This window comes from Zophobas morio, unplaced genomic scaffold (genome assembly GCF_036711695.1).
Source record: "Zophobas morio isolate AGI-343-1 ecotype UQ-CSIRO unplaced genomic scaffold, CSIRO_AGI_Zmor_V1 ptg000005l, whole genome shotgun sequence".
Taxonomy (NCBI): Eukaryota; Metazoa; Arthropoda; class Insecta; order Coleoptera; family Tenebrionidae; genus Zophobas; species Zophobas morio.
Genome location: NW_026972110.1, coordinates 14,755,001 through 14,776,215, shown reverse-complemented (window position 1 = coordinate 14,776,215; position 21,215 = coordinate 14,755,001). Strand labels below are relative to the sequence as shown.

Here is a 21,215-nt window from a genome sequence, read left to right as displayed (position 1 = left end):
GTAAAAATTAACAATCCGTACTTTAAGATTCAATTTTGTTTATACCACCACAACGCGAGTACCTTTATTTATCTTTCCACAAAATATTGTAGCATAGACGTGAAGAATTATTCTGTTGCGATTTTTTGTGAACACTTCCATGGCTAAAAAAATTCTGGAAAATTGGAATAATGTGGCAACGTCGAATCAGAATTTCAAAAATAAACTATACTCACAAAACCTAAAAACAGGTCAAGCAGAATATGCAAAAATATATAGGGTATCTCATTTAAGAAAACTAAGTTGTGCGTCAGGCCTTAAAGACAGAACAGTCTGCCCAGTTGAAAATAAATTTAGTGTATGATTCTACTTTCAGTAAACGAGTGAGTCAAATAAATACATACTTAGTACTTAGTAGTTATTCTAGTAGCACAAATATAAAAAAAAAGAATTTTTGAATGACATATTCTCAACTTTTTTGTCTCTTTAAATATATGTCCATAAGGCACCGTTGCGGTGCACTATGTAGAAAACATATTATGTATATTTTTTATGACTTTTTTGAGGGTTATATGTAGTTTTCAGTGGGACACAATTTATGACACATTGCACAGTGAAATTCTTGAACAGATATTCCACGCACGTCTTTATTTAATAATGATAAAATATGAATTATAATATACAAAATATTTTTTCGATTGGGGCTTAATTGATAATAACTGTAGCCCTCTATTTTGAGGAGACAAATTCATTCAAATCAAACTAATTTTTACGTGACATTCTTTCGATGTATAAACAGAAACACTTGAAATGACTCTTGTTATTACTGCTGAGAGGTATTTTTTCTCGTTGGTTATCTGCTTTAACTATATTTTACATTGTCCGTAATCGGGAGCGCAAATTTTTGGCGCAGGGGCTGCGAGGGTGTTATTTATGTTGATTTATGCCTCTGAATACCAGTTTTTACTTTATAGAGATTGTCACAAAAACGAAGATCGCAAAATCAAATTTTATCATGGGCGAGGAAACTTCTGTCGAAATAAAATTCGACCAATTTTTTTTTATAAATTACTGAGGTTTATGAATAGACAGCGGATTTCTGTCGGGCTACGTGGCGATTATAGGTGGGGACGCGCTGGATCGCCGGGACTCAGTAGCGGGTGATAGATCATCATTGAATTTAATCGTCACTTATTCCATAAATATAATTAACGATTTATTAATCAAACGCATAAGTAAATGAGAACGAGAATTAACAGCAGAGTGCAATGAAACAGCGTTATTCTAATCTCAAATAAACGAAATGCAGCCCGTAACTGCAATGAATTCCCATCCCGTACGAGCCGTACCGAGTTTGGCCTTGCCTAGCCCGACAGAAATCCGCTCTCTATTTATGAAATAAATAATTATCACTTGCGATTCAAAGCGGTTCAATGCAAAAAGTTCAACTATAATAGGTAAGGACAGTGTAAAGGATAGGAAAAAACGCTGAGAAATGTGTACTAACTAGAAAAAAAGAACCCGTGCTAGGATAGTTATTCTAAAAAAAATTGTAAAAACTTAGCATTTTCGTCACTTCTGATACACAACAAGAACTTACTATCTAGGTATATGTGAGTAATTCTTATTTATTAAATTTTAGAATGACGTAATAAATTTTTTGGTATTGATCATGATCAAATTTTTGTAGTTACATTGTGACACATATCTTAATATATACAGGGTTTCTATAAATGATTATAGGGTCGAAGTAGATCATGCAAACGTGCCGCCTCTCAATTTTAGGCTATACTAAATGCATTAGAGCACGACAAGTACCACACGCATCTGTATAAGTAGTTGCTTAAATGCTTCATATGTTATTAAAAAATAAAACGAATTCATTACAATATAAAAAAAAAATGTATTGGGGTTAAACATCATAGTAAATGTTGAAAATGTTCACCATTTTGTTGAAGACACATGTTCACTCTCTTTTTAATTTCAAAAATGTTCTGTAATCCTTTCGTCATTACTCATTGTTCAATTTCATGTTGCTACAGGAACTCCTGACTGCTGAGGAAATCTTGTTACAGATGTATGTCAGATACAAAAAGTCTTCCAGAGATCTCCTTTGTTGACACTGCCAGTTCGAACAAATCTGTTGATTACATCCCTAATGTGAACCTCTAAGGATGTTTTTTAAATTATTAAATCACGGTATTTGCGTACAAGTGGTTACAGAGTAGAGGCACTCTTCGTTTACGAATGTTCCATTGCGATAACAAGACATAACAAAAAAAGTGTCTTGTTCAACAAAATAAACCATTTCGGAGTCTCTGCTTCCTAGCACAAAAACAAAATTTTCGTACGCAACCACCAAGAGTTTTGAAAACGACTGTTTTGTTGTTTTGAGCTTGGATCCACGAGAATTACTGTAATTCACACTTGAACACAACAAAAATGATGACCTTAAATGACAGGTTACAAATGACATTAATGACAAGTAAAAACTGTCATAATGAGGCGGGATTTTTGAAATCCATGGCCATGTATATACAACGAGCTGCTATGAGATAATAACAACTGAACACTCGAAATCTATACAATTGTCAAAATAAAATCCACGTAATTGCCAAAAATTCGTGACGATTGTTGAGATCTCCTTAACATTAACGGTAGGAGAAAAGTAATGTTATTTTACTGGATTGGAAATCCAGCGTATTTCATTTTGCTACATTTAAAACTGATTTCGTGATTATCCAAACCATATATTCGATTCGTTAAGTCGATATCTCAGCAGCTTTTTTGAAAGTGATTATGTAGGATATCATCTGCATAACCAAGAAATGAGATACGTGAGATAAATTTGTAGCAGTTATGTTAAAGTCGTCAATACAAATAAAACAACGGAGAGCACTTAGCATTCTGCATTGAGGGATTCGTGTACTTTCATATTTTAAGTTCGACTCAGAAATTTGTACTTTTAAAATAACTAACTTTCATCTTTACTCCCTAACTGTGCAAAAGTTGAAAATTTTGTGAAATCAGTTAGAACTAATGTTTCGCTTCCTACTAAATTTGATTTGTATTGTCCATTATTTTGCAAGTTATTTCGTCCCTCTTAGTACGAGTAAGAAAAAGAAAATTCGCAAACATCTGATGCTACGAAGGTGTTAGTTTAACTAGATACTAACGTTCCATATACGCTTCTCAAACACATTAGACGAATGCGTCCTTGCTGATGAGTAGTGTAAAAGGGATAAGCCTTAGCATGTGCTCATGTCAAGATTGCTTCGGGAGTTCCTGGGATGAGCAACAGCACGTAACTCAATTAGTATCGCGTCCCTTCGCCATATCTGTGACTGTGCCCCGTAGAAGGTCTCTAGGTATTGTATGCTAATTGCTCTCAGCCAGGTCTTCACGCTCTTGCCCTCCGAGGACCGGGCCGCCGCTGCGGTCCAGGCTCATTACCCTCCCGGACCCTGTACTCCGTTAACTTAACAACTGGGGATGTGTTACGGAGGATACGGCTAATTACATTATCTCTCTACAACCGAACTCTATTCGTCTAAATTGTAAATTTATACAGCCCCGGATTCCCTTCACTCTGTTGCATTTAATGTTCATTTCAACTTTTCTAATCCCCAATCGCAATATATAAGGTCCGGATTTAATTTAACATCGGTCGAACATTCAACCTGTCTACCTTCCAATGTAACATTTTCACCAGCATAATTACAAAGTTAACGGTTTGTGTTATTGTTATTTGTATTAATCTAACCGGCAATGCCGAGATAAAATTTAAATTGGCTCTTTAGCGGGAGCGGTTTTTTGCAGTCTCTTTCACAATTTCTTTCTCTTATTTGGAAAAGCTGGAATAATTGAAAGCCGTAAGATGTCTTACAATAGGGGCTTATGTGGCGCAGAAGTTGCGGAGGAGTTGTAACCAAATTAAGTGTAACCCTTTATCTACTGATGGAACCCTGTCTCCTTGGCTTAGAAATAACCTACTTTCGCTTGTTTTCTAAATATATAGCAACAGTGGCGCGACTGTAATTCTGACGATATTTTGTTAATGAGTTGGATGAAAACTTGGCTGAAGAAATTAATGAAAACGTGGGAGGTTAAACGTTCTGTATTAGAATAAGAAGTGGCAAAAATCTGTAACGTTAATTAGTGAAAGACCTTGATCTTAATTAATAATAATTAGCAACCTAAACTGTCGGTAGAGACAGCGCTTTCATTGGCCATTTTATTCTCATAGTTACATCTTTAATCAATTAAAACTAACTTGTAAATTGCACATAAAAAATGCTTTATATATGAGTGTCTCTCTGATTTTTTCAGTACTTTAATTAATAAACTAATAAGTAATATTTAGGTAATTAATCAATTTTGAATAGAGTCGAAATATCAAAAATATCTTCATTGTACCAGAAAATAAAACACTGTATTCAGCAACTTAGTTATTTTAACTGTAAAATTAATGCTTACTTTTGTTTTCAATTGGCCACATTGTAGATCTTTTTGACTTGGGCAAGGTACGCGTGCGTAGATTATGCCCCCCATATAAGCATTTGTGGAAATTATCGTTTTTGGAACGACTTGTCGTTTTCTTTTTTGTGCTATTATGGTGAAAATTTACTTTTGAGTCCTTGGACTTGTGTTTTTGACCAATTTTTTTCTTATTAGAGGAACAAAGTAGCACTTTGGTTTTTACCAAATCTGCACGGATTTTCCTCCACCAACGAAAAAAGATTTTCTAATCTTAAAGCATATAGTTTTCTTTGAACAGGTGGGGCTTAGTTTTTGGCTTCCTTTTTTACTTCATACTTACCTATAGTTTTCTTTGAACATAATTTTTTGAGAACATGTTTCAGATGGTAATTTCTTGTAGAAAAATAAGGATTTTGCAATTAAGCTCCGCCCCCTGGCTCACGATGAATACAAAAAGATCATTACAATTAAGATAGGGCGGGTGGGCGGGGCATATAATTTATATATTAATTATATTATATCAAGATATTTCTTACAAAATGTTCCGATTTTTTGTTTCTTGTAATAGTTACATTTTGAAAATCCTGGTATATTCGCTTGTTTGTTGATCGGTAATGTTATTAAAGGAAACAACGGTAAATTAATTGCCAGGTTATTGTTGTTCATTGATATTTTGGTTAATTAAATTTAATGCTATTTGAAATTGAAGCTACCCTTAAATGTGCATAATTCTCACTAGTGCAATAATTAACGAGGTAAATTTACACACGATGTTATTTATATGTTTAATTAAATCACACTGGCGTTTTCTTCCTATTGGTTTTATTGCAGCATCAGGTTTAATAATTTGAAAGCACGTGTGCGTTATTTTGCTGCTTTCGGTGCATTGCAGAGTATTCTTTTTTCGCTGGTGAATTTTTACATGAATCTAATGAACCAGAAAAGGCTTTTATGCCGGAGTTATTTTACTGTACAACCTCTACTTGGATTTAAATTAAAAATTGAATAATAAAACTCTGTTCTAATGTTTCTTCTAGGATTCTGTCAACGGCACAAAGAGAAGAGGAAACCACCAAATGGAAAACCCGAGAGCAATAGTCTATGTGGATTCGGAAAAAAATACAGACTTTTAATAATCTTCAACAATACCGTAAATATGTACTTTATAATCGCATTTTCTGTTTCTAAAGGTCTAACGTCAAAAATTGTATTTCATGTATTCCTTATTGTTTCGAAGAAATTAGATATATCGTCATAAAAACATTCCATTTAATTATACCGGGTGTCCCTAACAATTTCGGGCGTAATAACTCAGGTATTTTTGAAGGGATTTTTATGTTTTGCATTTTTCAAGCATTTTGTTTTGCCTCGCCATCTTATTTTAAACTTTTCTTTCATATTTTTCCTTTCACTTCTTTATTTTCAACTTCAAACAGTGTGTTTTTTGACATAATTTTGTTATTTGTTGTTTTTCAGATTTCCCTCTAAAAGCAATCGATCGCCCGTGGTGACGTCTAATGTAAGCTAGTGTCAAGATTTCGCTCGAATAGTCTGGAGTAATCGATAAGCGTGCGCACCTTGGGCTGCAAACATCAAGGCCAGGAATTTACGTTGACGATTATTGTTCTGAAAATTTGCCTTCAGTTTACCGCTACCCTTGCCACAGATTTACAAGTATGGGGAAACCAAAGTCACTAAATAAAAGACAGACAAACATGTTAAGCATGAGATTACATCCGGAAAAGGAAATTAAGAGACGTAAACTTAGGGCATGTTTTTGAATAATCCTATTCGGAAACCAAAAAAACTGAACTAATTTTGACTACAACATGGGATTAAAGTTAAAAAAAATAATATTAATAAAAGACTTTCGAGACGTTTTTAAAACAGTTTGTTACAAAGGAATTTTATCATACTGAATTGCGGTAATGGAGAACAGATTTATTTTCAACCATTAAGAAACTGTTGGGATAGAAAATTTCTCTGAAGTTCTCAAGAGTTCTCAACTCTTCAAGAATTGAAGTAGCATTCTAGAATAATTCACTTTTGAGAGAACAAATATATAAAGAAGTATTTGAATTGGAGTGCAAAATTTGAGCTATAAAAGTATAGAGAGTTGTAAAAGCTTCTATTAGACAAAAACTTTCTCTCGAAACATTAGTTTGAAAAATTTTAGAAGACGTAGACGTTTTTGAGAGTAGTGATTGTTGATAGCGGGGGAAGAACCACGGTACCAGATTGTCACTGATAGAATTTTTTCAAATGGAATATTTAGGAACTACTTGACTTCTCGTCCAGTATTAAGTGAAGAGCAGATACATAGGACTGGAACATTCTGTTCTAGAAGAATCATCAAATAGTGATGGGTTGCTAGAACATTTCACCATAAAATTAAGACGAAAGAAAATTTGAATCTCAACTGGGTATAATATTTAGAAAAGAATTTTAGAAAGAACAGGATTTTAGGAAAATTGGATCGAAGAAACAGAGAAACAAATAAACACCTCGAAGACAAACTGCAGAATAAAATTGACAATAACGGCAGTGTTAGAATAGATTTAAGAAGTATAATTTGGTGTTAGCTTCTACGACGGTGCATCAAAAGAAGGAATCAAAATAATGAACCTTTCATCGCTTGGTCAAGAGTTTTCTAAGACGAAAGTAAAGACTATAAAAAAGTATCCAACTCGTCATAATTTGGGAAGAAAGAGTAGACATTAGGTGAAAAAATTGTCTACGGATAAACCTAAGATTTAGCAACAGAAGTTTAAAACAGTTTTGAAACGACAGTTAAAAAGGAACATGATAAGTTAGTTCGTTCATCTGTGAATGGTGAAAAACAAGAATGAATAAGAGAAGGAAATAACAAATGAGATGCGGTAAAAACAGAAACAGAAAAAACAAGCCCAGGAACTTGAACCTTTGTAACTTCGACAAAGCAGCAGAACAAGGATTAGAACACTTAGGGGTCAATTCCAAGTTGGTGGCGCAAGTCACTGGTGCAGCGCAACTTTATAATGCTAATTTGGGTATCAAATGCTGGTTGCTAGGGGTGACGGAATAAACAAGCGCAATTTTTCGAGATAAATTGCGCCAACTTGCACTGCCTACTAGAGGTGCCGCAACTCCATGGTGCAAATTTCAATGGAAAATTCGACACAACTGCGTTTGTTGATTCCGTCACCCCTAGCAACCAGCATTTGATACCCAAATTAGCATTATAAAGTTGCGCTGCACCAGTGACTTGCGCCACCAACTTGGAATTGGCCCCTTAGTCTTTCATGATACTTATCAAAATCCGATATTTTTTTTATAAAAAAGAATTAATTACATTATTATCAAACGTATATACTGGCATGGCTGCAATATTTCTGGTGCTTAAATTCCAGGAGGGTTCTATGGAAATGACTGCAAACTTGTATTAGCATCTTCCAACTACATATAATATACCGGGCATTTTTTTTAAAACTGAACATATCCCTATGTTCAGTTTTAAAACGACGCAGTCAATTGCAACTGTAATGCAACCAACATTACAACAACTCCATCGTTTAAAAAAGTAGAATCAAATAGAATGCTTTGAAATGTTTTCTAAAATGTCAAAACTGCTTGCACACAATGTATTCGACAGAAGAAAAAATTCAAATACTGCAATGGTACCAAGCTGGTAGTAGCATGCGAATTGTAAGGGATTTATTTTCCATACAGTACCCTACTAGGCCAATTCCGTCTCTCGGAACAATTTGGAACATAATTAAAAATTTTAATGCAAGAGGATGTGTCGTCAATAGCCATCATCAAAGAAATAGATGTCACATTTTAACCGAAGAGATGAAATTAAACGTATTATGCTACGCTGAAGAGGAACCAATATCCACCATAACGCAAATGAGTAACTACTTCGGTATTTCCAGATTCTCAATTCGAGAAGTTTTGAAGGAATGTCGATTTAAACCATATAAATTTAGGAATCATCAATACCTCACTGAAGAGGATAAAATTAGGAGGACGGATTTTTGTGAATTGATGTTTAATTCACTGAACACTAATGAACAACTTTTAGAAAACATTATGTTTACAGATGAGGCATCATTTAGTAGGAATGGCGAAGTTAATTCACAAAATTATCGGTTAGATTTTCTGCAATTTTATTATTCAATGCTATTTATGCCAAAATGTTCTTATTACAGATAGTGGGCCCGCACAAATCCTCATGTGCAAAATTTAATTCGCCATCAAGTACAAGAAATACTAAATGTGTGGGCTGGCTTAATAAACAATAGGCTCATTGGACCATATTTTATTGATGGCAATTTAAATGCAAATAAATGTCTTAGACTTTTAAGGAACCATATTATTCCTGAAATTGAACCACTAAATATTGAGAATATTTGGTTCCAGATGGATGGTGCACCAGCACATTCGTGTAGAATAGTTACGAATTATTTAAATGATGTATTTGGTGAACGTTGGATAGGGAGATTTGGTCCTGTAGCTTGGCCTGCACGATCACCAGATCTTTCGCCAAATGATTTTTTTCTCTGGGGACACCTACATAATACAATTTATGATCACGTAGAAATTCAAACAATTCAGGAGTTACAGGAACGAATAGTCAGAGCTTGCCAAGAGTTGAATCCAAATTTCGTACGAAATGCAGTGCAAGGATTCCATCACAGACTTGGTTATTGCTTGGAACAGGGAGGCGGTCATTTCGAATATTTGTTATAAAATTTAGTTTTTGTTTTATAAAATTTTTGTCGTATTTATGGTTTTGTTTATTGTTGAACATGTGCATAACACGCTGTAGTTTCGGTGAAAAAGCTCTGCTTTACTCAAACGATTTCTCGTGGTTATGCAACCAACAATGTTCCTGAATTGACAGCGTCGTTTTAAAACTGAACATAGCCCTATGTTCAGTTTAAAAAAAAATGCCCGGTATACAGTTCTAGTTTAACTATTTTTATCCACTACTCAACTTGTCAACTTAGCATTTACTGCATCGCCAATATATTAGCTTTTAACAGCTAACCTAAATTCTCTAAATCGTGCTAGACGCTAGAATCCTAATACTTTTATATATTCTACCATTTTCTTTAAACAGGAATATTTGTTCTTTTCTTCCAAACACTGAAATGCAGCAACTGTCTCCTTAACAGTCACACCGAGACACCGTAGATAAAACTTCCGAGAGAACAAAGATCGTATTGTTGTTTATTTAAAAGAGGATCAGCGTCGATTTCCGTAAAACTTGCGCTGGAGTAAATGCGGTAAACAAAGTGAATCATGAAGTCGCAAATCCAACAATAAGATATTTGAGTTAGGAACAGTGCCGATAATAAAGATTTGCGCTAAGCGAGGGTGAATTCGATTCCCTTTGGGCGCCTGATCGGAATTTACAGCTGAATCGTACTCGAAATATGGTCCTACCTAGTTTGAATCTTTAAAATAAAATTGCCACGCTCGGTTTCGGATCGAGGTTATTGGCTGCATAATGTAGTTCGCCAAGCTTACCTTGCAAATTTTTCGGCTTTAAAAGGGATCCGGCAGGGTTTTTTAATTTTATTGCAATTTCCCCACGAAATTTATGGCGTTCATTACATGGGGGAATCCCGAACTTTTTTAATCATGCGGCGATAAGGGCACAATCAGAACAACAATGGGCCAGATAATTGAATGTACCTCAATTAAAACGACAAGAAATGGCGTGTTCTTGGAGAGTGATTGGACGACTGTCCCAGCGGTCCTCAAAAGCTGAATACTTGCAATACATTTTTAAGTTTAAATACTTCAAGTTTCTAGAATATTTAAAACGGTGTTTAAAAAAATCGCACATTTTGAAAATATTTGTTTAGAAGTAGCTCGTTTGTAAACAGAGAAACCACACCGGGGCTTAACAGAAGCTTCTTCATGTTAGTCTGAATTCTCAGCCCGAGAGTGAGATTTTCATTGGAAGTGGAGCATCAAGTGTAGTATATAAAGAAAGTTCAACGTTTTCGTTTATTTGTTTAGAACCCCTGCATGCCCTGTCGTAAGGCCGTTGTTTCAATTAACTCAGATAAACCACCACACTTCTCCACCCACTGTATCTCGCTGAGCTTCCTGAAGTCGGCTTAAAGCTTTTCTTCCGGTTTCTTATCAGCTCCGTCGCTCGATTCGAGTATTTAATCAAAAAATGACTGGAACATGATTTCAGATAAGGCGTGTTTTAGTTAGTTCAGCCATGCTGCGATGTTTTACTGTAGAGCGAGGTTAATGATGCAATCAAAATTGTAAATAGTGTTCGAGATGTCTGCGTCTGATTTTCTTGCAATTTATAACAAGAAACCGGAGTCGTATCCAATTAGAAAGATCTCGGGTAAATTTTTGTTTATGACGACTTCAGCGCCGCTCGTAATTGATGTAAGGAAAAGCGTTTCCTTCCACTGCAGGAATTTATTTCCATTTATTTATGTTTTTCGCAGCTGAATTTAAGCTGGAATAATCGTTTGCCTGGTAATAGCTGCCTTTTTAGGGAAAAGAAAATGATATAATTTTCTGTTTTTTCGGATTCAATTAGGGGCGAGATTTACTGGATTCTCTATTGCATAGCCGCACTTATTATAACTGTGTACAGTTTGCCTCGGTAATTTCGTGTTCAGTTCTTGCGCTGTAATTAGGGAAACGAAATTTTCATGGGTTTTACGAACATTGTCAGTTTACAGTAAGTAGGCAAATATTAGTCATTTTTGGTCTCTAGATTGAATACATATTGATATAAACTGACCTGAAATTGTTTTTTTAACTGATGCACACCAAAGCATATGCTGTCTTGATTTGGGTTTTAGTCCCCCAACTGTCAAAATTGAGTAGACACAATCGAAAATCATTCACGTTTTCATTAATGGTATATTAAAATAATGATTCACTAATAACTCGAACTTGATTCTCTACTTACAAAAACACAGATTTCGATTTTTCCGGTTCACTCCGGCTTTTGAGACACCCTCTAAAATAAAAAGATCTCCAGACATATTCTCGCGTTTTTCTTTTCTTTGATAATTTTATTTTACTGCTTAAGAAGTATTATTATATTGTTTTCAACCATAAAATGTAAAGGAAGTTTTAAGTGCCTAGATCACCATTTTTTTGGGGGGAAAAATGCTTAAAAATTGTAAACTTTCAAAAATAGCCCCTGAAATATGTTGAGAAAAAAATACAAATTTTAAACTTTCAGGAAATGTAGCCCCCATGTTTACCTTTTCAAACCAGTAAGTCCGGTTCTCTTATTTTTATCTCACTAAGAGATATATATATTTTAAATGATTGTTTTTGAAATTATTAAAAGTAATTGGTTTAGCAGTAGTATTGTCTGTCTTGGTCCTTTCATTAGAAAAAATAGTATTAGTAACACGGGAGTAAACTGTTTTTTGGTCCGTCAAGAATTTTAAAGCCTCGGGTTTTAAACCATTCTCTCGGGAACAAAAAACGTGTTTAATCCCTTTTATTCAATATACTAAACATTAATATTTCTTTCAGAAATAATTTGTCTTAAATTGCTTTAACGAGAATAATGTTTTTGTTAGCTTTGTATCATGAATTATTGAAAATAAAATAATGGATGTACTTACTTACAGGAAAGGAAACCAGTTGCTGTACCTGAAAAGAGAAAGAATTTAGAATGAAATTCTACAAACTTATTACGTTATGTATTAATATTAGAACATCTTATAAGCTTTAAAAATATTCTAGAAGTTTCCTACTCCGAAGTGTTACTAAAAATAGGTATATAATAATGAAAAGTTTTCCCCTGTATAGTTTGTTATTAAGACAACTGGTTTAATTTCACAAACTTTGCTTAATGAAAGCGTAATGAGTAACGTTGTTAGAAACCAATTCTACTCCGTCATCCTAAAATTGTTCTCCCATTTCATAAAATTTTTGGATCAGAAAATTAATTCAATATATGTATTTAATAAGCATTAGACTGTCATTAATTACGTCTTGTGCCTAAGCTAAGGAAGTATTGTAATCGAGTCATGTGGACGACTCGCTACTTTTATGTTTTGTCGACGTTTCATGATTCCTCGAGTACAAAAAAATAGGTATCCCGTTTCCGTCTCTCTGTCTGTCGTCCGTCCGTATGTTTATTAGACAGATAATCTCCGAAACTATTGGACTGATTATTTTCAAATTGTATATGTGTATTAGCAATATCGTGCAGATGGTAAAACGGTAACCAAAATTTTACTAATCATCCCCATCAAGATTAAGATGACGTCATCCTCAAAGTGATGTCACCATTTTGAAATTTTGCCGAAGTTCTTTAAATATGATAGAATTACATACTTCTGCGTCCGTGTCGAGTGTTTACCCTACGCATACAGATTTTTAAAATTGTATAACACCATTTTAAAATTTGACTTTGAAACTCCGAAAATAGAATGCTGTGATATCTTGCAAATATTTTAAGATTACTGAAAGCATGGTAATCACAATTTGTCCGGCATCTTACAAATTTGCCGCCATTTATGAGTGTGTTTGTGAAAAGAACTGAGTGTGGTTAATTAATTAACCAATTAAATTTGCTCTTATCCGGTGACGCTTCTAATCTGAGCGTGCCAGTAGTGGAATTCCTTCGAAATATAAACATAAACAGTTGAAGTTAAGCATGTACTAAGAAACTAGAATATCCACATTTTTCCCCTTGTTTATCTGCTTTAAAGTTACATAAAAGAACACACTTGCACAGACTCCTGCGGTGATTTTAATTACGCCATTTTTTTACTTTATAGAGGTGTCGAAATAACCTTCGACCATTTTTACTTCCCGAGCATCAGCTAAGGAAGTATTGTAATTTCATGAGCCCTGGAGTACGAAGAAACAGGTCTCCCTTTTCCTTCTGTCTATGGGTCCGTCCGTCTGTCCGTCCGTCTGTCTGTCTGTCTGTCTGTCCGTCTTTCTGTCTGTCTGTCTGTCTGTCTGTCTGTCCGTCTGTCTGTCTGTCCGTCTGTCTATCTGTCCGTCTGTCTGTCTGCCGTCACGCATTTTTAATAGACAGATAATCTCCGGAAGTTTATGACTCCGTGTTGAATTTTTAGTCTAAACGTCCAGATTTTTGGAAGAAAAATCAAAATTATAAAACAACATTTTGTAATTTAATTTTGACTCTACAAAACCGAATGCTTTGAAATCTTGCAGATGTTTTAAGCTTATGATATTCATGATAAATTTTTAATCAAAATATATTTACTGATCCTCTCCAAAAAATTGATGACGTTATCTCAAAATTTTGCCTAATAAATCGTATCTAAAATGTGAAAAATTTAATCAGTCTAGACTTGTAATTTATCATTGGATTTATATATTTTATATTTGCTTATACAGGCTGACTCAAAAAAAAAAAAAAATCAGTCAATTTATTTTATTGAATAACTCAAGAATTGCAAAACTGAATGCTTTGAAATCTTGCAGACGTTTTAAATTCATTGTAAGCATGGTAAATTGTTAATCAAAACAAATATGTTATTCCCCCCAAAAAATTGATGACGTTATCTCAAAATTTTGGCCAATAAATTCTACCCAAAATGTACAAAATATGATTAGTTTTTACTTGTAATTATTCACTGCATTCATATTTTTTATTGATCAAATTAGGAATGAGTCACCCCATTTTCCCGAAAATTTGAAAATATAAACGTCTTTATTTAATAAGAATTATAATAATGATATTCAGAGCATTTTGTCGATTGTAGCTTACTACTTAATAGTTTTCATCTTGTGTTTTTAGGGGACGAACTCATTCAAATCAAACTAATTTCTACGTGACATTCTTCCGATGTATAAACATAAACACTTTCAAGTTGTTTTTCTTATCGAGGATAACTTAAGGACGCACAGTAATGGAGTGCCACCCTAGACAAGGCCGTAGTTAGGGGGAGGCTAAGGGATGCTGAGCCTCCTAGATCTAGATAAGTTATAATTAACCAGATGTGAATTACAACATCGAAAATCAAAATAAAATGTAGAGTTTTATTCAATAAGCGGAAGTCAGAGCAATAAAAAAGTCTAAACCGTCGGCATTGTGATCCGATTATACCAATTGGTAGAAAACATCTTTTAGTTTATTTATATATTTATTTCACTTTCACGTCTACAAATTGATGTGTGATCGCTATTTGTCTTTATTACAAGTACCATAAATGATTTTCAGTTCAGTCTTCAGTCGCACCTCTGTTATTACCAGTGTTGGGGACAGATACTTTTAAAAGTATCTAGATACAGATATAGATATATGGAAGATAAAAATATCTAGATACAGATTGTTTTCGATTTGTTCGAAATGTATCTAGATACAGATACAAGAAAACAGATACTTTTTGAAGCTTTGGAGAATAAAATAACTGAAAACATGTTTATGTATTTTATTATGTATTGTTTAATACATTTTTTAAAATTAACAACATTTCGAACGTATTGTCATCTAAATTATTTCTTCTTGGTAGCAGAATTTGGCTTCCGCTATTAAACACCCGTTCCACAAATTCCAAATTAAAAAAAATATAAACATTTTATTGTAGCATAGTTATTCGAGACTGAAAAATCTTTTCTTTTTTATATAATGGTTGCCATAAAAAACAATAAAATTCGCAAAATCAAATCTTTTAATTTTTCGAAAGAGCTGGATTTGACAAGCTGTACTTTATGGTCGAGGAAGTTCTGTCGAAGTAATCTTCGACCAATTTTTTTTTTTACTTTTAAAACAAATTTTAGGTTTAATTGTGTTTGATAATTTGCAGAATACCAGAATGCACATTTTCCACAACAGAATCCAACCTTTTAAAAAATATAGCAACGCACGGGGTTTGGTTCATGTGAATAACTCTCCACCTGAATATTTCCATGTGTCTTTGACAAATGCGCCTCCGCTTTGATTGAAACTTTCCAAATCTCCTCGGCAGACTCCAACCTTGAAGCGTATCAATTTCAGCGTGGAAATACGATAAAGTGACGTTATGTTTGTTTTGCATAAAACCGAACACAGGCAGTTTGAGCAGCCCCTGGATTTATTTCTATAATAAAACCGAGTTTACTAAAAAGACATGCTTCCCAGGAACCGTCATAGATCACCGAGAATCTCATGTGAAGAGGCTATAAATTATGAAAGTAATATGAGTTTTATTTGTGGAGGAGAGAGTAAGATATTCGAGGGCGGCATCACACCTCACAGAGATTGATATGACGTCACGACATGCACGGCACACTCAGATCAATCAGGCACGCGGCGGCCAGAGCGTGATAGGAAAGCACAACTTTGTGCGTGATGTCTTCGTGCGTGATGGCCGGCCACGCTAGCGTGCCATCGGACTTTTAATCCTTCTTACTTATAAACTACATTAGCACCAGCGAGGGAACTCGCTTCAAAATGGCTACGTAATTGATTTAATTGCACGGGTTTTTCGGGAGTTCGACGTCGCGTGTGCCATCCTGCTGAGATTGGCAGGAAATCATTTTTTCAGGCGGTCTTAAAGCCTAACTTTTCTCACCCTACACCCACCTATGTGTATTATCTTAAGCAAAATTGAGTCATGCTGAAACAGTGCATTATGCTTATTTAGAAGGCAGATTTTTGGGGCAAAAAGTTGCTTTCGATAATTACACCTACATATTTTTTTAATATTAATTATTAATATTGAAACTGTGGACAGACAAAAATCCAATGAGTATTAACAAACACCCACGCCATTAACTGCGGAAAAATATTTTATATTACACTTTTTTGACTCGCCGGCATAAAAGACGTCGTTTCCTTTCATCTAAAAACTAAAAAAAAAGCCTAAAGTTATTTACACAAACAGTATTTTCGCCTCTGAACCTCAATAATGCCGCAAGCTTAACGCACCGTTTTTTTCATAAAGATCTGTTTAATATTTTTTGGTGTGAGAAGACTTTTCAGTGGGGAAAACAGTATTGATTTTGACATCATAAAGTAAATGGAATTTCCATAAATTCAGGGAAATTTAATGATCCGTTTCTGAAAATAATCCGTAAGACAAAACATTTCTTCCATTAATATTTGAAAATACCCTCTGCTATTATTTGTAAAAAAATGAGAAAGTATAAAAATTCAAGTAAACTCTCTCTAATAAGTCTACTTAAGAAAAAAGTTTATTTTTTTTTGTACAGATTATATTAATTATTAGAGAGCGGCGAAGCTGTTTTAATTTATAGGCGTCCACAACTTCATTGAAACTCTAATCAAGGTCGAGCGTTTGTATACACAATAAGTGTGCGCTCGAGATTTTCTATATGTGCAATGCGTACTCGACGCCTATGTGTGGGTGTTTATTGCAACTGAAAAGCAAGCGTAAGTGATTGGTCGATATCATGTTCATGTGCTGACTCACACAGTTTTGAAACTGGTATCGCCGATCTTCATTAATTATACAAGATAGTGTAAAGCCAGTCACGACGTTACCGACTCATCAAAATTTCAGAAAGTGAATCAGTTTACACATTCTTTTGTACAAATGATTCTAAATAGATGAAAAAAATTAAATGGCGTCACTAATTTCTTGTAGGGAATAAGTAGATCTGTAGTAGTTTTACCGGCAATATAGTATCTATATAATGCCCGCCTAATATATTTTATATCAACGACAGACATAATACGCAAACAGGAAACCTACGATTTGGTACATTACGAGCTATGGGTACAATACTTGACACTGAAAGCATAAAATTGGTCGAGAACTATTTCCACAGAACTTCCCTTGCTTCTGCCGAACAAATCTTTGAAAAATTATAAAAAATTGTTGCGATTTTTGTTTACTGATAACCTTTATAAAGTAAACACTCTCACGAACGTGCCAATTCCGTGGGGTCGCGGTTCGTACAAGTGGGGATAACATGAAATATATTTAAGCAGATGACTAAATGCTTTTCGAGAAATCTAAGTATCCAGAAATCGAACATTCGAAAAATCGGAATATCGTTAAATCGAGAAATGAAAACATTTTAAAAATCGAAAAATTGAAAAACTGAAAAATCGAAAAAGTAAAAAATTGGAAAATCGAAATCCGAAAAGTACAAAAATGGAAAGATCGAGCAATAGGAACAACGAAAAAATCGAAAAATCTAAAATTAAAAAAGAACAAAAAAATTAGAATATTGAAAAATTACAAAATTAAAACATCGAAAAACTGAAAAAGTTCCAGAATTGAAATGTTGAAAGAATAGCTAAATCGACATATCAAACAATCGTAAAATCTAAAAAAAATCCAGTTTTTTCGAAAAATTAAAAAAAAAATTATTATGGCAATTTTATTTATTTTATGAGAACCCTTATAAATTAAAATAAAGATATGTAGCTAACCTTAAAGTAAATGTAAAGAAGCGTCTTGGGTCTAGGTTCCAAATAATTTTTGCCTTATCAAAATTTTGTGATGACGTCATCAACATTTTTGTAAATACACGTATATCACTTTGGATACGTGCCGTGTAATATTAACCATAACACTATTGTATTCCTAATTTTTCGGGAAAACGGAGTGAGCCGTCCTCGATTTAATCAATAAAATAAATTGACCCATTCATTAATTTTTATGAGTCACCCTAAGAAATTAATGAACTTTTAATGCAATGGTAAATCACAAGTATGAACCCATCATATTTTGCACATTTTCGATAGGATTTATTAGGAAAAATTTTGAGATGATGACATAATTTTTTGGGAGGAGATAAACGAATAAATTTTAACGATTTACCATAATTACGATAACCTTAAAATATCTAGAAGATTTCAGAGCAATTGGTTTTGTAGTTCAAACACGGATTCACACAACACAAGTGTAGGAGAATCTTATTTTATAAAATTTAAAATCTTGTTATTATAAATTTTGGAGATGATGTCATCCCATTGGTGGTGGGGATGATTATCCAAATTTTAGTTAACGTGTAACCATCTCCATGATATTCCTAATATACATACAAAATGTGACAACAGTTCGGTTCAGTAATTTCGAAGATTACTTCCAGATACAGACAGACAGACAGACAGACAGACAGACAGACAGACAGACAGACAGACAGACAGACAGACAGACAGACAGACAGACAGACAGACAGACAGACAGACAGACAGACAGACAGACAGACAGACAGACAGACAGACAGACAGACAGACAGACAGACAGACAGACAGACAGACAGACAGACAGACAGACAGACAGACAGACAGACAGACAGACAGACAGACAGACAGACAGACAGACAGACAGACAGACAGACAGACAGACAGACAGACAGACAGACAGACAGACAGACAGACAGACAGACAGACAGACAGACAGACAGACAGACAGACAGACAGACAGACAGACAGACAGACAGACAGACAGACAGACAGACAGACAGACAGACAGACAGACAGACAGACAGACAGACAGACAGACAGACAGACAGACAGACAGACAGACAGACAGACAGACAGACAGACAGACAGACAGACAGACAGACAGACAGACAGACAGACAGACAGACAGACAGACAGACAGACAGACAGACAGACAGACAGACAGACAGACAGACAGACAGACAGACAGACAGACAGACAGACAGACAGACAGACAGACAGACAGACAGACAGACAGACAGACAGACAGACAGACAGACAGACAGACAGACAGACAGACAGACAGACAGACAGACAGACAGACAGACAGACAGACAGACAGACAGACAGACAGACAGACAGACAGACAGACAGACAGACAGACAGACAGACAGACAGACAGACAGACAGACAGACAGACAGACAGACAGACAGACAGACAGACAGACAGACAGACAGACAGACAGACAGACAGACAGACAGACAGACAGACAGACAGACAGACAGACAGACAGACAGACAGACAGACAGACAGACAGACAGACAGACAGACAGACAGACAGACAGACAGACAGACAGACAGACAGACAGACAGACAGACAGACAGACAGACAGACAGACAGACAGACAGACAGACAGACAGACAGACAGACAGACAGACAGACAGACAGACAGACAGACAGACAGACAGACAGACAGACAGACAGACAGACAGACAGACAGACAGACAGACAGACAGACAGACAGACAGACAGACAGACAGACAGACAGACAGACAGACAGACAGACAGACAGACAGACAGACAGACAGACAGACAGACAGACAGACAGACAGACAGACAGACAGACAGACAGACAGACAGACAGACAGACAGACAGACAGACAGACAGACAGACAGACAGACAGACAGACAGACAGACAGACAGACAGACAGACAGACAGACAGACAGACAGACAGACAGACAGACAGACAGACAGACAGACAGACAGACAGACAGACAGACAGACAGACAGACAGACAGACAGACAGACAGACAGACAGACAGACAGACAGACAGACAGACAGACAGACAGACAGACAGACAGACAGACAGACAGACAGACAGACAGACAGACAGACAGACAGACAGACAGACAGACAGACAGACAGACAGACAGACAGACAGACAGACAGACAGACAGACAGACAGACAGACAGACAGACAGACAGACAGACAGACAGACAGACAGACAGACAGACAGACAGACAGACAGACAGACAGACAGACAGACAGACAGACAGACAGACAGACAGACAGACAGACAGACAGACAGACAGACAGACAGACAGACAGACAGACAGACAGACAGACAGACAGACAGACAGACAGACAGACAGACAGACAGACAGACAGACAGACAGACAGACAGACAGACAGACAGACAGACAGACAGACAGACAGACAGACAGACAGACAGACAGACAGACAGACAGACAGACAGACAGACAGACAGACAGACAGACAGACAGACAGACAGACAGACAGACAGACAGACAGACAGACAGACAGACAGACAGACAGACAGACAGACAGACAGACAGACAGACAGACAGACAGACAGACAGACAGACAGACAGACAGACAGACAGACAGACAGACAGACAGACAGACAGACAGACAGACAGACAGACAGACAGACAGACAGACAGACAGACAGACAGACAGACAGACAGACAGACAGACAGACAGACAGACAGACAGACAGACAGACAGACAGACAGACAGACAGACAGACAGACAGACAGACAGACAGACAGACAGACAGACAGACAGACAGACAGACAGACAGACAGACAGACAGACAGACAGACAGACAGACAGACAGACAGACAGACAGACAGACAGACAGACAGACAGACAGACAGACAGACAGACAGACAGACAGACAGACAGACAGACAGACAGACAGACAGACAGACAGACAGACAGACAGACAGACAGACAGACAGACAGACAGACAGACAGACAGACAGACAGACAGACAGACAGACAGACAGACAGACAGACAGACAGACAGACAGACAGACAGACAGACAGACAGACAGACAGACAGACAGACAGACAGACAGACAGACAGACAGACAGACAGACAGACAGACAGACAGACAGACAGACAGACAGACAGACAGACAGACAGACAGACAGACAGACAGACAGACAGACAGACAGACAGACAGACAGACAGACAGACAGACAGACAGACAGACAGACAGACAGACAGACAGACAGACAGACAGACAGACAGACAGACAGACAGACAGACAGACAGACAGACAGACAGACAGACAGACAGACAGACAGACAGACAGACAGACAGACAGACAGACAGACAGACAGACAGACA

The 21,215-nt window shown here is 36.0% G+C and overlaps 1 protein-coding gene across 1 annotated transcript in view; it reads right to left on the bottom strand.

Moving 5' to 3' along the window:
* The window catches only part of LOC135145808 (uncharacterized), a 475,573-nt gene that overhangs the window by 315,624 nt on the left and 138,734 nt on the right, over positions 1-21,215 (bottom strand). The window contains exon 5 of the mRNA XM_064077949.1: positions 12,069-12,096. Within this exon, the coding sequence (XP_063934019.1) occupies positions 12,069-12,096 (28 nt within the window). The remainder of the gene's footprint in view (positions 1-12,068; positions 12,097-21,215) is intronic.